This window comes from Mercenaria mercenaria, chromosome 4 (genome assembly GCF_021730395.1).
Source record: "Mercenaria mercenaria strain notata chromosome 4, MADL_Memer_1, whole genome shotgun sequence".
NCBI lineage: Eukaryota > Metazoa > Mollusca > Bivalvia > Venerida > Veneridae > Mercenaria > Mercenaria mercenaria.
In genome coordinates this window covers 23,277,639-23,293,199 of record NC_069364.1, presented here as the reverse complement: position 1 = coordinate 23,293,199, position 15,561 = coordinate 23,277,639, and the positions used below count along the sequence as shown (strand labels likewise).

At 35.7% G+C, this 15,561-nt stretch overlaps 1 protein-coding gene across 1 annotated transcript; it reads left to right on the top strand.

The window, feature by feature from the left end:
* Positions 1-4,246: 4,246 nt before the first annotated feature.
* Positions 4,247-12,329, top strand: LOC123556197 (uncharacterized). Its single transcript, XM_045346769.2, has 4 exons — positions 4,247-4,398; positions 5,938-6,075; positions 8,861-9,002; positions 11,744-12,329. Exons 1-4 carry the CDS (start codon positions 4,390-4,392, stop codon positions 11,815-11,817), a joined length of 363 nt encoding a protein of 120 aa, XP_045202704.1. The 5' UTR covers positions 4,247-4,389; the 3' UTR covers positions 11,818-12,329.
* Positions 12,330-15,561: the final 3,232 nt, after the last annotated feature.

Here is a 15,561-nt window from a genome sequence, read left to right as displayed (position 1 = left end):
GAAGTGTTCATGAACTGTGTGAACGTATTATAAAGTTTGCTGAACGCAAAATGAATATGGCAATAGAAAGAGAGACAACAGATTTGTAAAACGTAAATTTGACAAACAAATCCCAGAAGATTTTGCAATATAGAAATGGAAACAAATAGATGTAATTTAGAATGAACAAAAAGAAGATATAAGCGTAATTACAGCGCAATTTCCTAGGGCTTGGTATTTTAAAATAGAGGTACAAGAGAAGGTAATCATAAATTTAAGTCAATACGGGATGTCAATGTAGGGGTTTATTTGTATAATTTACAAGTACTACCTGAAGCAGTCAAAATTATTGTCCGACCATGAAATGAAATCTGTATAAACATTTCAAATTGTATGGATTGAAATTCATCAGCAAAATACCAAATATGAAACCAAAATTAAATGTGAATTCATTAAAATAGGAAGAAGTTCGTGTATGCAGTTTCAACCCGAGATCTGTCACAAATAAGACAATTTCTCTGTGTGATTGTTTAGTTTCAAATGATTTTGATTGGAAGCACTCACTGAGACCTGGCTCGGAAACACCCTGGATAAAATGTGTATTGGCGAACTTGTACCAAATGGATTTTCAATTAAAACGGTGCACGATGCAGAGGCAGCCGTGGAGGGGATGTGGCTCTCATATATAAATCTGCATTTACACTTCTTCTTGTTGCATCTAGTCGTGACAAAGATTTTAAACAATCTGAATACATGGATTTTAATTTGAGCATCAATGGATTTTCTGCACGAGTGGCAGTGATATATAGACCACCACCGACAAAACAATACGGTTTAAAGGCTAGTGTGTTTTTAGCAAAAGAATGGCTTACTTTTCTAGGCAGGTATGATACAGTTGATAAAGACATCATTATTGTGTGAGACATGAATTTCCAACTCGATATTCCATCAGACCGAGATGCTGTCAGATTTAAAAGTGTACTTCGGTCATGCGATATACATCAACAAATGAACGGACGAACCCATGCACGTGGTTAGACATTAGATGTTGTAATAACCAGAAACGACAGCAAAGTAATATAATGTGTCGAGGCAATCGATCCAGGTCTTTGTGACAATACTGGTAATATGTCACAGGATCAGTATGCAATTCACTTCAACGCCTGTGCCACAAAACCGGCTCCGGCACGGATGCCAGTTTCTTTTCGGAAATTTGGTTCTATTGATGTAAAATCTTTCAAACAAGACATCTCGGCGTCCCTTGCACTAAATACGTTTCCAGAAGGCACAGACGTGGATCAGCTTGTAAATGCATATTCAAAAGATTATCCTTACTGATAGATAAACATGCTTACGCACAAAAGGTATCGTTCTTCGACCTAGCTGTCCGTGGTGTACAGACGAACTTCATGAGGCTAAACATTTAAAGCGCAAGCTTGAGCGGAAATGGCGTACAACTAAACTAACAATCGACCATCAACTTTATAGAGACCAATGTGCTACCATGAATAAACTCCTAATTCAGGCCCGAACCGACTACTTCTCTGAGAAAGTGAAGTCGTACGGCACTGACAACAAATGTTTGGCCAAGATAACCAAAAATCTGCTAGGAGACAGTCATGATGCTTCCCGTCCCTCTAACAAATCATCAAAGGAACTTGCGCAGAAGTTGAGTGATTTCTTCATCGAGAAAATTGAAAACATTAGGAATGACATTATTTTGCACAGCCAAACTGATTCAGTAGACTTGCATTATTGATCTGGCTCCTACAACGATAGAAGAGGTACAATAAATCATACCAAAATCTCCAAACAAATCCTGTTAACTTGACCCTTTGATAAGAAACAGCATAAATACATCAATAGAATTAGGTTATGTGTTTAAAAGTGCTAGGATAAGACCACTGATTTAGAAACCTGGTCTTGTACCAAACATTCTCAAAAACTACAGGCCTGTGTCATTTCAAAAATCTTAGAAAAGGTATTAGATGCGCTTCTTGAACGGCACATGAATGTAAATAAGCTACAGAATGACATCCTCGCATCTCTGGACCAAAATTCTTTAACTGTCCTCGTGCTACTCGATCTGCCTGTAGCTTTAGTCACGATTGACCACTAAACACTGTAACACCGACTCGAACATCATTCTGGAGTCATATTCAAAACAGTTGCATGAATGTCATCATATCTTAGTGATCAAACTGACGGTGAGTTGTCGACGCCTATATTTGTGAAATACAGTGTGCTTGGTCCAGAGAACTATATCATATACATTAAACCGGTGGGTGCCTTAGGCAGATGTCATGGACTTCTTCATCATTTCTACGCCGACGACTCTCAGTTATACATATCCCTTAAGCCGATAGAGGCTGTAGCTAGAAGTGAGGCTTTGCACCGCATTGAGACCTGTCTGGCTGAAATAGTCTCGTGGATGCATTTCAACATGCTGAAGCTTAACGCTGATAAAACGGAGGAAATGCTTTTCACATCAAAGCGTAACTCCAAGTACATTGATGATGTCTCTGTGAAGGTCTTTGACTCTGTGATAAAATCCACAAAATGTGTTAGGAATCTTAGTGCAGTAATTGACAACAATATGAATATAGAACAAGTCAACTCTGTGTGCCGGGCTGGATAGGCACAACTTCGCAGAATAGGTCAAATCTAACGGTATTTTACCAGTAATGCCACAAAGACCCTTATCAGCCTGGTTGCAGAATATTCAAAACACGGCAACTCGCGTCATCACTAAGACGCCTCGTCGCAATCATATTACACCGGTTCTGAAGGAACTCCATTGGTTGTCAGTGAAATATCGGGTGCAGTACAAGGTTCTGACCCACACCTTTAAAGCTTTACAAAATCAGTCCACTGCCTATATTAGGGATATGATAGAAGTGTATAAATCGGTCAGAAACCTAAGATCACAAGACACGCTGTCACTGGTTATGTCGAAAACTAAAACCATGATGTATGGCAATCGCAGCTTTTTATGCACTGCTCTAAAGCTTTTGAACTCCCTTCCCGTCAAGCTCAGAGAAGCTGACACGCTAGCTGCTTTCTAAAGCCTGCTAAAACCCCACTTCTTTGTACAATATTTTCTTAACTGACCGATACATTAATGTTGTTTTACTTCTTCCTCATAAAACGGCGTAGAACAGTAATTTATCGTAGGGTCACTTACATACTTTTAAATATGTATGTATGTCTATCTTGTTTAATCTATACGTTTTACATTTGATTTTTGTTAATGTGGAATTCATTCTTTTTGTATGCGTACTTATTTGTATTTATGACTAACCGATTGATTGTATCGGGCCAATACGGCCGTAGCACGTCTAGTCCGAATAAGCTAGAGGATAAATAAGTGTATTTGCACCCACATTCCGAAAAGGGGGTGTACACATGTAAACGAGCATGCATCACCTTCCCGGGATCCTATGTAACACCTCAACATCCAGGACCTTTTTCTCCTGCTTACAGACAGCCACCCACGGCAAACGGGCTGCTCCATTTTTCGGGGAGCCGTACCCTCTGCATGGAGATTCAGTCGGCATTTTCTATCCCCTCGCCGGCAAAGGACAAAGTTGGTTGTGAACATGAGCGTCAAGTGTACACGGCAAACAATTTCGGATAAGAATAAAACGATTCATAAGTATGTATGATATCATTAAAATGTGTTTGGTTGGTTATATTATCTTGTTATTAATACATACATGTACAATTTAGTGTCTCGTTGCCTGCAGCCTACGAGGAAATGACATTTGAAGCACTTTCTATCACAGATCAAATGATCAGTTGATAAGATACTCATTGGGAAAAAAATGATTAATAAGGTAAGTTCAAGTTACTGTTAATAATGTACAAGCATGATATCATCTCTCAAAATTATTCACACGTACATATAAGTACATACAACGTCTGCTTACGAATATAAATCAAAACAAACTTTTTGATCTGAACGTGCATAACTGTCATAAGGTAACGCAAAGAGTTTTTATGATGTAACTGCCAATATCCGAAAGTTTAATAATAAAATTGTTATTTATCAAGTGATTTCTTATTAGCCTTGTTTTTGTCCTCGAGCGGTCGTATTAGTCATCGGCCTACGGCCTTGGGCTAATATGACAACCCTTGGACAAATAACAAGGCCAATGTGATATCGCTTGATTAATATTTAAGGCACTTCCTTATTGTCTAAAGAGAAATAAGGATATGCTTGTAAAAACTTGAGCATAAAAACAACAAATTGACATGGCCAGCAAAGATTTCATTTTTTATCCTCATTTATATCCTTGTTCCCTTTTTTTGCCTGTGTATTTATACAGAATAATTCTAATTCTCCCCTTCACTACATTCCTAGTTCCACAAAAGTGACTGTTGGAATTTATACTAAACGTCGGAGTTATCATGGTTTTTGTATGTTATGTTTTTACTTTTGTTGAAAATTATTGACTTGTTAACCATTATATTAAATTACGTTTTTGGCGTAAGCATTATTATATATATATATATATATATATATATATATATATATATATATATATATATAGTGCGATTTTATTTCATTTATGGAAGTGAGAAATTTCATGAAAAATGATCAAAAGTTGTAGAACATTTTCTATTCGAGAAAATATACTGAACAGCGAAAGAAACTATCCAGTTTTATAACTGGAGTATTTTTTGTTAAAAACTTTAATTTATAAATCACTATTGTTTTTCATATCACATTACACTTGAAGAACTTCACTTGTAAAATTTTTAAAAAAGCAATCAACCGTGAAATCAGTACTCCCACAAGAGCCGTTTTGCACGAAATTCACGTGCGCCTGTAATTAAAAAGTTTCTTTGTAAAATTTTATTGTCTTTGAAAATATTGATCATTGACTAACTCGAAAAACAGCAAAAAGGTCTTTAAAAATATTGATGATTGCACCGCAACACTGAATCATATTTAGCACAAGCTCCCAAATTGGGATGTTACAATGCAGTTGACACGCAGAAGATTTAGCCTTTCAAACGGCTATTGTGGAACTACTGACTTCACGGTTGATTAATTTTTAAAAATGTCACGTGAAGATCTTCAAATGTAATTTTGGTATGAAGAAACAATTCAAATTTGAAAAATTAATTTTTGATTTCAAAATACACCAATTATACATCTTTTGCTGTTCAGTATATTATCGATATTGTGATTTTCCCCTAGACTTTTCCCATTATGAAAACTTCATGAGATCTATTTTTCAAATCAGTCTAGCAAGCATCGAGGACACGACCCTATCTTTTTCAAATCATAACTAAAACTACAATTTCGAGAACAAATATTTTTAGAAAAATTACATTTTTGCACGAAAATGCTGTCTTTTATATATATAACGATCCATCAACAAATAATGTCAAATTTTCAATTTCTGTTTTTTGTTTGTTTTTTTCTTTTTCTTTTTTTTTTTTTTTTTTTTTTTGTTGTTGTTGTTGTTTGTTTGTTTCTTCATTGCTATCCAAAATCATTGAAAATGGCAGAAATTTACACCTTTTATGATGAATTCAAAATTAATCAAGATATTTGAAAGTTTAAAAGTTTGCTTAACCACCCTCGGATTTCTTGTGATTGATGTATTATAACTATATCAATGTATTATGTTATTTTTCATTTAAATTCAATGATGCTTCCTTAAACGGATTAGGAAAATGCAAAATTGCAAATTGACTGAGATAAAACGTGGTTCATGTATTCGAACAAATAATTTGGGAAAAGTAAGAATTAATTTCAAATAATGATAACTTTCAATAATAATGTGTGATCTTAAACGAATTATATGACAGACCTTGAGCGTACTTCTTTTCTGGTATTCATTAAACAATTATGTCATAGGTCAGATTTATCTTAATATCCGTGAACAGATATTAACACCTATGAATGGTATAACAATAACTTTATTTAAAATGATTCAATTCCAGAAAACCTTAATTGTGACAGCAGTTGTTTTATCAGTCTGCTGCTGTATCGCTGATGGGTGTCTTGTTAGAAGTCTTGCTCACGGGGTTAAATTGGTGTTGATGAACCCTACAAATGCATATAAAAGGAGCGTTCATTTGGTAAGACTACTATTCCACAGTATTGTCAATACTTATTTGTCTCTATTTAGCGTCTACCGCTCTTTTTATGGTATGTTCTTGCATAAATATTTGTTTTTGCTGAATCTAGGCATTCACAAGCGGGGTACGGGTGATTTTAGGGCCGTGTACAAACAAAGTACTCGTGAACACGCGCTGTTGGTGATATACTCTTTCGGGTCCAACGTAAACAAATTGAAGCACAAAAGGGACTGAATGTGTTTACCTAACGTTAAATATGTTATTCAAGAAGGAGTTTTATACTGTAAGAAAGTTTTAACACTATTTTGTTTGAAAAAAAAAGTGTTTCTGGTATAAATTCATTAGTACTAATAAACTTTGATAATGTGGCAGTTGAGTCCAATAAGTCCAGGGATGTTCAAAGATAATCCGTCATAGATCTATTGTAAAGCAAATATGGATTTACCTGTATTGGAAAATAAACAGTGTCCACTGGATTTAGGTCAACTGCCACATTATCAAAGTTTATTAGTAAATCATAAATCTACCAAACAATGTAGACATAAACCGGTGAAAAAGAAGAAAAATGGGTCGTCATGAATACAATCTGTAAAAAGGACACGTGGCATATAAGAAAAGAAAGGCAATAAATATACTTCATTTTTTATATTTCTGTTCAATGGTAATCACTTTCTGGGGCCAAATAACACAATATTGTCAAAGCTAAATTAAATAGTGAACATATTATCAATATGTAAAATTCTAACATACTGACGCTAAATTACACAGAAATCGGCCTGCAACACGCGGCACTTTGTTGATACACCCGTGACGAAGGCTGCTTCTGAAAGCATTTCGTCCTGTGACCGGCGTACACCTTTCTCTTAGCATCCTCAAATTAAACTTTGAGTAAATATATTGTCAATGTCTGACATTAACCTTCATTCTTTACAAAAAGGTATATGCGTTTTATGGAGTGAATTTGTATGGACAGAATAAAACATTCCCTTATCAAAGTTTAAGTAATTCCAAAAATGTTTAGAACATCTTGAGGTTAAGGTAAGATGTTATTGAAGGTAAGGAGGGGGTGAGCGGGGGATCTGTATACCATTACAGTACGGGGGTGCTGATGCAATATTCTGTACAGATTGATGTAACGAAATATTCTTCACAAAGATTTTTTACCTTTCACTGTCACAATTACATAGAATAGAATTAAATTTTCTGTAAAATATTACTATCAGAAAGCAAAAGGGGTGGGGAAAGAAGGACCGACAGAACAATTGAGATTATATGTTTAAATGCCTTGCCAGACATAATTATAGGTATGGTCAGTACCGTAATTTATTAAGATTATTTTATTGTTCATTAGACACATAGTTTATCTACACGTATGAAACAAAAGGAAAAATATCATTGATTCTGAAAATAACCTTAATGTCATCGGCCGAAACCGCTCATAAACTTTCAAAATATATATCATGTTAAATGGCTAGAGAGGTGGCCCCATTAAACATAACTTTCTAAAAAAGGAATATACTGACACGTTGCTCAAGTTACAATATCAACAGTGGGGGAAAACAGCTACAGGTGGTGATAACTGGCCAAAATGTCCAGGTTACAATCAAGTTTCAATGTATTGTAGCGAGAAGAAGATTTCAGAAATTCTAAGTATCTCCATTGAAAGTCGGCGCAGTGCATTTCAACGCCATCTAGTCTAAAACTCAATCCCGGCCAATAAATTTGCATTCAACGCATTGTATTTTGAAACCCTTTAACACAAAACTTCATTCCATCCATCTAAACACGGAACGATGCACTGAAAATAAAACTTGTTGCGATGCATCGTACTATGAAATCATCAAACAAAACATGACACCATCCAGCTCAATGTGAAGCCGTTTAACACAACATGAGTACGTGCAGTGTAAAATGAAATGATTTATTACAACTTGACGCCATCTAATGCATATTGAAACCGCTTTGTGTAATTAAGAGCGGTGTATAATAACTTGATGCCATGCAGTCCAATGTGAAGCCGTTTAACGAAACACGAGTACGTGCATTGTAAAAGGTTAATAAGACTATCAGTTCATAAGTTTGCTTTGTTTCGTTAAACTGCTTCCTTTTTAGCTGCATGGCATCAAATTTTGATACGCCGCTCCAAATCACACAAATCACACAACACGGTTTCAGTATGCATTAGACGGCGCCAAGCTTTAATGAATCGTTTCATTTTACACTGCACGAACTCATGTTGATGATTTCATAGTACGGTGCATCGCAACAAGTTTTTCAATGTATCGTTCCGTGTTTAGATAGATGGAATGAAGTTTTGTGTTAAATGGTTTCAAAATACAATGCGTTGAATGCACATTTATTGGTTGGACGGGATGGAGTTTTAGATTAGACGGCGTTGAAATGCACTGCACTGACGGACTTGTTTATAAATGGATTGTATATTTACTAATTTTGGCGGTAACCGCCGCTCATACTATTGGCCTTTGTTAGTGAGTATCAGATCATATCCAATGGCACAAGAGTCAATATCTGTATAAAAATCTAATTGTTACAGTATATAATTTTACAAATTTCAATTTCAATGCCTTGAGAGTTAATGTAGAAATGAAAAAGATTTGATTAAGTAATTTCGTGAAAGGATTCGGTCTCACCTCAAACTGACAAAAATTCAAAAATTAAATTACAACGTAGTTTTACCTCTCTATACGCAATGGATATTTATCTCTGTTCTGCTACTGAAATTTTCACGAAAGCCAGTTGGTACATTGTAATTCGTTTATTTCAGGACGGTGTCATCGAAGGTGATCTATGTAATTTTGAAACCTACGATGGCGACGGGGATGGGGTAATCGTTAAGGAAGAAGTACGTTCTATTATGCGGCATGAAGTAAAACTCGACCGTCTTTTCGCAAACCTAGATATTACGGGTAAATAGCTTTTACTTACAGAATATGATACAAAATGTAAAACTGAAAAACTAAATAAAGCTTAAAGTAATTTATAGTGACATAGTTACATATAACGCTTAATGAAAACAAGAAAAGCCATACAAATTATTTTTAACAAGAGGGTCATGATGACGCGGAATCGCTCATCTGAGTAATATGTTTAAAATGGCATACTAATGCTAAAATATTAGAAAGTAGGACATATTCGAGGCAACTGAAAGTCAGTTATAAGATCGGTGTGCGAAACTGTACATGTCATCCAAATTTCAAGGCTGTATATTATAAAAGTAAGAAAATAGGTCAGTAGGTCAAGGTCACAGTCAAGCGACCCCTAATCGCTTGGGGTCTTCAGGTATAATAATTAAACAGTCTAGGAAATATGGTCTCATATTTTTTAAGTATCTATTCCTATATAACTCATTTAACAAGTTACCCATGGGACCTCTTTTCATCCAATCGACATAATTTGAACAATCCTGTTAGAGATCTACTAGGTAATGCTACATACCAAATATCAAAGACTTGGGCCTTGTACTTTCAGACAAGAAGATATTCCCCCATATAAGTCAATGCTAAATTTGGGACCCCAGGACAGGGCCTCTTTTCATCCCATGGGCATAATTTGAACATTTTGGTAGAGGATCTCAAGGCAACATAACAAATTTCAAAAACCTAGGCCTTGCAGTTCAGGCATGAAGATGTTTAAATTGTTTTCCTATATAATGCAAAACCTGAGACCCCCGGGGTAGGGCTTCTTTACATCCTAGAGTTATAATTTTAACAAATGTGGTACAGATCCACTAGGTAATGCTACATTACAAATATCAAAGTCCTACGTCTTGAAAATTCAGACAAGAACATTTTAAATTTTGTCCTCTTTATCAGGCTATGTTAAATTTGGGACCACCGGGGCAGGCCCTCTTTTCTCAGGTGTTCTTTCTCATATTAGTCTATGTAAAATTTGTAATCCCCGGGGTGGGGCCTCTTTTCATCCCAGGGGCACAATTTGAACAAACATCACAGAGACCATAAGATGATGTCCCATGCCAAATATCAAGGCTCTACGCCTTGCGCATTAGGACAAAAAGATTTTTTAAGTTTTACTTTTCGTTTGCCATGGCAACCAGAGTTCTGCACGAAATTCAATTCTTTGAATAATTTTGATACGGGGCCACTCAAGGATTATTCCTGTGAAGTTTTTGTGTAATTCTGCCTTGTGGTGTTTTAGAAAATGTTTTCGGACGCACGACTGACGACGCGCGACGGACGATGGCCACTGAGTGGTCCAAAAGAGCTTAAAATATGTTACATTGTTCTCTAAACTAAGGAAACAAAATATAGATGCAGTAAAATTTAATATAGATATACTGTATATATAAATAAAATGGTGGTTACCACCAAGCTGTAAGCCTTGTTAAAAATAACTGAACATAGTAAAAATATCTTTAGTTACCAGTTTCATGTTGTAGACAAAAGCACAAAGATTAGTGTGATCGTATATTTTTAAAGATTTAAAATACCTTTCCGAAAATGTATTGGTTTATATACTTTAAAAACATAATAAAGAGATACAAACCTTTGGAGGTTTTAGTGAATAACATTTCTCGTTTAGAGTCATACGTCACCATAACAAAAATAATGCCACAAATTGTATTTCGCCTCGGGTGACATTCTGCCCCCGGGTTGGCAATATCAATGTCACCCATATGATATTTATATAATGTTACGCCTGCCCCGTTTTTATTTTCAAGTACAATACGTTGTATCAACTAAACGTTGTAAAATCGGAATATGAAAAATAGTTCTTGACAACTTTATGGAACTGAACGTGTGCTTTTGTTAAATACTACAAAATGTTTATCGTTTAAACGCAAAATGACAAATACCTTATTTGTCGCATCGGCATGTTTACTGTTGCGCGTGTTGTTTGTTTGTTTGTATATAAGTATATTATTTTTTTAGCAGTCACCTGGGCACCTCCTCGAGAAGGATGTTAGTAATCTTAATGGGTGGATAGTACAAAATATAGAAGATGCTCCTATTCCAGAAGTTTTCCTGGTTCTTTAGCGTGTCAGGTGTTAGCACCTATGCACGGGACTCATCCCAATTTTAGTAATTTTTAGTTGGAAAAGCGGGGGCTCGAACTCACGACCCCTGGTTTTGTAGTCAAACAGTGTTACCACTGAACCACTGCGTCCTGTCTGTGTTGGCGCGTTCGTCATAGCGACATTTATAAGCAGGCCGATATGACGCATAAGGTATCTGTCTTAATGACGCATGATTTTGCCGTACTGGTGTGTTGGTATGTTTGCGCTTAAGCTTTTCACAATCTACCAAAGCTTTCATGCAATCATTAGGTAGGGGATGGACATACATTCTATTGTCACCGTGGCTGTGAGGTCGAGTTTTGGCGTCGTGACAGATTTTGCATGAAATAACGACAAATAAGGATCATTAGTTCGGCAGATATTTTTGTTGAGTTTTCGTGTTGTTGAGCATTGAAATGGCCTTTTGGTGTCGTGTCCTTTGTTTGTGGAGCTTTCGTACTGCCGTGTCTACGGGATGTCGAGACGACAGTCGACAGATTGACACTTTTTGTATGCGTCATGTTGTCGTGCTGTCGTGCCTTCGCCCTGCCAACACGACAACTCAACATCACAGAAATATTCAATCATATCCTTTTTTATGTCAGTTCTAATGAAAATAAATTATTTTTGTAGGAGATGGAAAGATCGATGAAGAAGAGTTTTATACATCACCTGCAATAAAAACTGTTTGCATGGGATCTGACTAGATAGACACTGACTAGAAATAGCCACGATATACACAGTTCCGGGAATATATTTTATGAAAACATTTTGCAACAGATTTGTATTTGTGCTAAATATTTTATCAGTCTAATTGTCCTTTGGCTATTATTCTCCTTACAATCAATATTTTTACATGAAAATGTTTTTCTACAGAAAAGAGGTCATCTTTAAGGTTCTAATGTTGCATTTTCATTTAAAATATAGAGATATCTTCATTGATACGAAGTAGTATTAAATCTGCAATTTCTGTATCTAATTTCATTATGTTGTTTGAAATTTGACAACCTTTCGACATTTACGCGGAAAGTATCTGAAACAAAAATTACTAAATATTTTTTCTAGCATGAATTGCTCTGAATGGCTCTTACTGACAGTACAAATAATTATAGCATTCCAATTGCCTACGTGTTTATGTCTTACTTTATCAACATTTAAATGAGATGTTAGAGATGTTTCTAGCTTTAAGTTGTAGAATATATATATATATATACTTTTAGCATATATGTATTATCTTTCAAATTTACGAGCGTTAGTCACGAAGTCTACAATTTTTGTTTCGACAAGGGAATGAGCTGGTTGTTTATCATGTATACAATATAAACCTACACCAGATAAAAATGTTTTGGGTTCAGTGCCGTTTTTCAACAGTATTTCAGTTATGAAAAGATGGGTAATTAACATAATGAGTGTTCATTTTTTCTACATCATTACTAACCTGCCCTCCGCAAGTAACTGCTAATTTCTCCACATGTACCAGAGGTGGAGGAAGAATGATTTCAGACACAATGTCTTCTGTAAAATCGTCAAGGAGAATGTACACCTATCTAGAAAACTGCGCTCTCTATCTAGCTAAGCTACTGAAATAAGATCCTTTGGAACCATAGAATACAATCATGAAAAGGCGTAGCAGACTCGGTTTGATTGAGTCTGTTCATGAAAGGTAATTGAAAGTTAAAATCATGTTTAACGTAGTAAACTGCAGCATAGTTTTCCCATGAAACACTTGCAAACAAAGTCTTTGAGGATATCTGGAAGATAGGCAATCGACATTTAACTAGATTTTCAATGTTTTAAATGTGAAGCTGCAATGTCAAGACGGAATGTCATTCAGCTCGGCATTTGAAAGCAAGAGATCGCCTAACGGGCATTAGGTTTGTCTGTCCGCAAGTAGAATTGGACAGGGCACAAGAAAAGAGTTGTCAGGAATAACTACTATAGGGGTGGGGGGGCAAGTAACTAAACTAAAAAGTTAAACAGATTACAAGGAAAGAAGCAACTGAACAAATAATACGGACGGAGAGGTGGAAGATGATTGGTATTTGTGGGGTGATGAATGAGGATAGGGGATTAAAAGACACAATGTCAAGAAATAGAACTGAAAATTATGAAAATAAAAATGATAGGGGCAGTGAGGAGGTAGAATGTATGTGCCGGGTGGGGTGCGGGATACTAAGACATAAACGTACTTGGGAGTAGTAGCGGATATGAGGGAGCGAGATAGGAATTAAGGATACTAAGATACAAAGAAATTGAACTGAAAGTAAAAACAATAAAAATATAGAACTGAAGTTGGTATTTGGGGGATGTGATTGAGGAATAATAAGAAGCCATATCAAAAAACTGACTGATGGTAAAAGTATATACATTGGTGGGAATGAGGGAGAGGTTGGATATGTGTGTGGGTGTTGTGTTGAGGATGAGGGACACCAAGATTCAATACTAAGAAACTAACCTGAAAGTTTCAAAAATACAGGGGAGGGAGATGTAGGCATCAGATCAAGACTTGCATATTTTGGATTAACATACGCGTTTTCATACGCTAATAAATATTTCAAAAATACCGACTTTTTTCCAAATTATGTTGGCCATGTGTCCAGTAACACATTTTATGGCATTATCAATGTTGTAAGTCACTAATGACACACATGTTTGTTACGTTTAGACAAGATCAAAACCTTTATTGCTGCCAGTGCAACAGGTAAGCTTCGAAACGGATAATTCATTACGTCAACAATAGCAGCAATAGCATTAACAATAACAATATCGTATAGTTTCTGCTTTTAGGAGCTACAGGAGCGCCAGTGTCGCCAATCAGCACATCTTCCAATGATTTCAAATACTACAGCTTGAAAAAGGGTGGTCAGCGGCTATTCAGTAGCAGCAGTTTTGGCACCTTGCGATAAATCCAATAATTTCATTATATAAAGGCTATTTGGGCCGAGTTTATGCCTTGCTTGTCCGTGTGCAGGTTAAAGAACATATAATCATGCGAAAGATAAAGAACCAAATAAATGCATCATGTTTTCACATACCCAATTTGTATGTGAAAAGCAGACTTGATTTAATAATAATAATGATACCAGTATGTAGATATTTTTCATAATAATGAAATAAATAAATAGAAATTGTTTAAGCATGTCCCTTCTCAGCTTCCTTACAACAACTGCTGCAATAAAAGACAAACACTTCTGTGCAAATTGCGAGATTAATTGAAAGAACTTTTCTTTCATTTCTACTGTTACACTTCCTTCCAGTTCTGCTTACTCCGTGGCACTCGCATTCACGTATAAGACGAAATCACCTCTAACGGAAGTACTTTAAATCTGTACCATTCTCATTAAGTGTTCTTACTTTCTCTTTCTTATAAAGCAGTTCTACAACCGCTTGTTCTGATATCCTTACCGGCGCATTCCAGCTAGCTCTGGCATTTATACACTTTTATTACATATTTGACTTCATCGGTGTGAAATTAAACCATTTCATAAAAATGATAATACACTAGTGTAATAAAGCTTTGACGTCGATATCGTTTATAGTATTGGTGATGGTCAAATTGACTTGTTTATATTAGTAAAAGAAAGTAGAATTTTTGATGTTTGACAGGAAAAGCTGACATTTATACACTTTAACAACTCTCTTGTATATTATCTCACTTTATCACCGACCGCATACAGATTATTTGGCCTGCTACTGAAGCTAACAATCTGACAGAGACTATTCCGTACTTTTCCAATTGTATTCGCAAAATAAGTAATTTTATCTTTATCTCTAAAATCTGTATTCTTTCTTCCGTTATGAATAACAAATTTTTATTCATATCAATCACATGGCCTAGCCATACGAACTTCCGTGTCGGTTTCCATCGACAGTTTTCGTCTGCGAAAAGGAAACCAAATGCCTTTATTGTGATTTGTACATATTTGCTTGACATAACTGCGGTCTCATAATCTCTATTCCCACCTATATCGTTATTCGATCACTTTTTTTTTTCGAATACTGTTACAACGACATTCAAAAGCTTCCTAAAAATATGACCTGCCGTTCGTATTCCGAATAGCAACGAATTAAAAACATAGAATTTTCCTCGTTTCTTACAGAAAATAAAAATCCTTAGTATGTTCTATGTTCTTCAAAAATATCAATGTGATGGTATGCCCCTTTCAGATAAAAGTCCATGATGGCCCTATATCGCTCACCTGAGTACCATTGCTCTTAATGATAAGATCAAGTTTTGACATAGATCACATAGGCATACACATTTAATATTATCAGGATAAATATTTTCTTGTAACTGTCCCTTTTGACCTATGGGTCACGTGCTAGTCAGGGCCAATATCCATACCACGTTTGAAAGTCCTAGGCTCAAATGCTGCATTTTTGTACTAACAAGACTATCCTTACCCTGGAAGACTTAAATAACATTTAAAACCAATCTCATTAGAAGCTGC

Coding starts and splice junctions, on each gene's coding strand:
- LOC123556197 (XM_045346769.2), top strand. Junction 6,076..8,860: donor ATAAAAGGAGCGTTCATTTG/GTAAGACTACTA, acceptor CGTTTATTTCAG/GACGGTGTCATCGAAGGTGA. Junction 9,003..11,743: donor CGCAAACCTAGATATTACGG/GTAAATAGCTTT, acceptor TTATTTTTGTAG/GAGATGGAAAGATCGATGAA.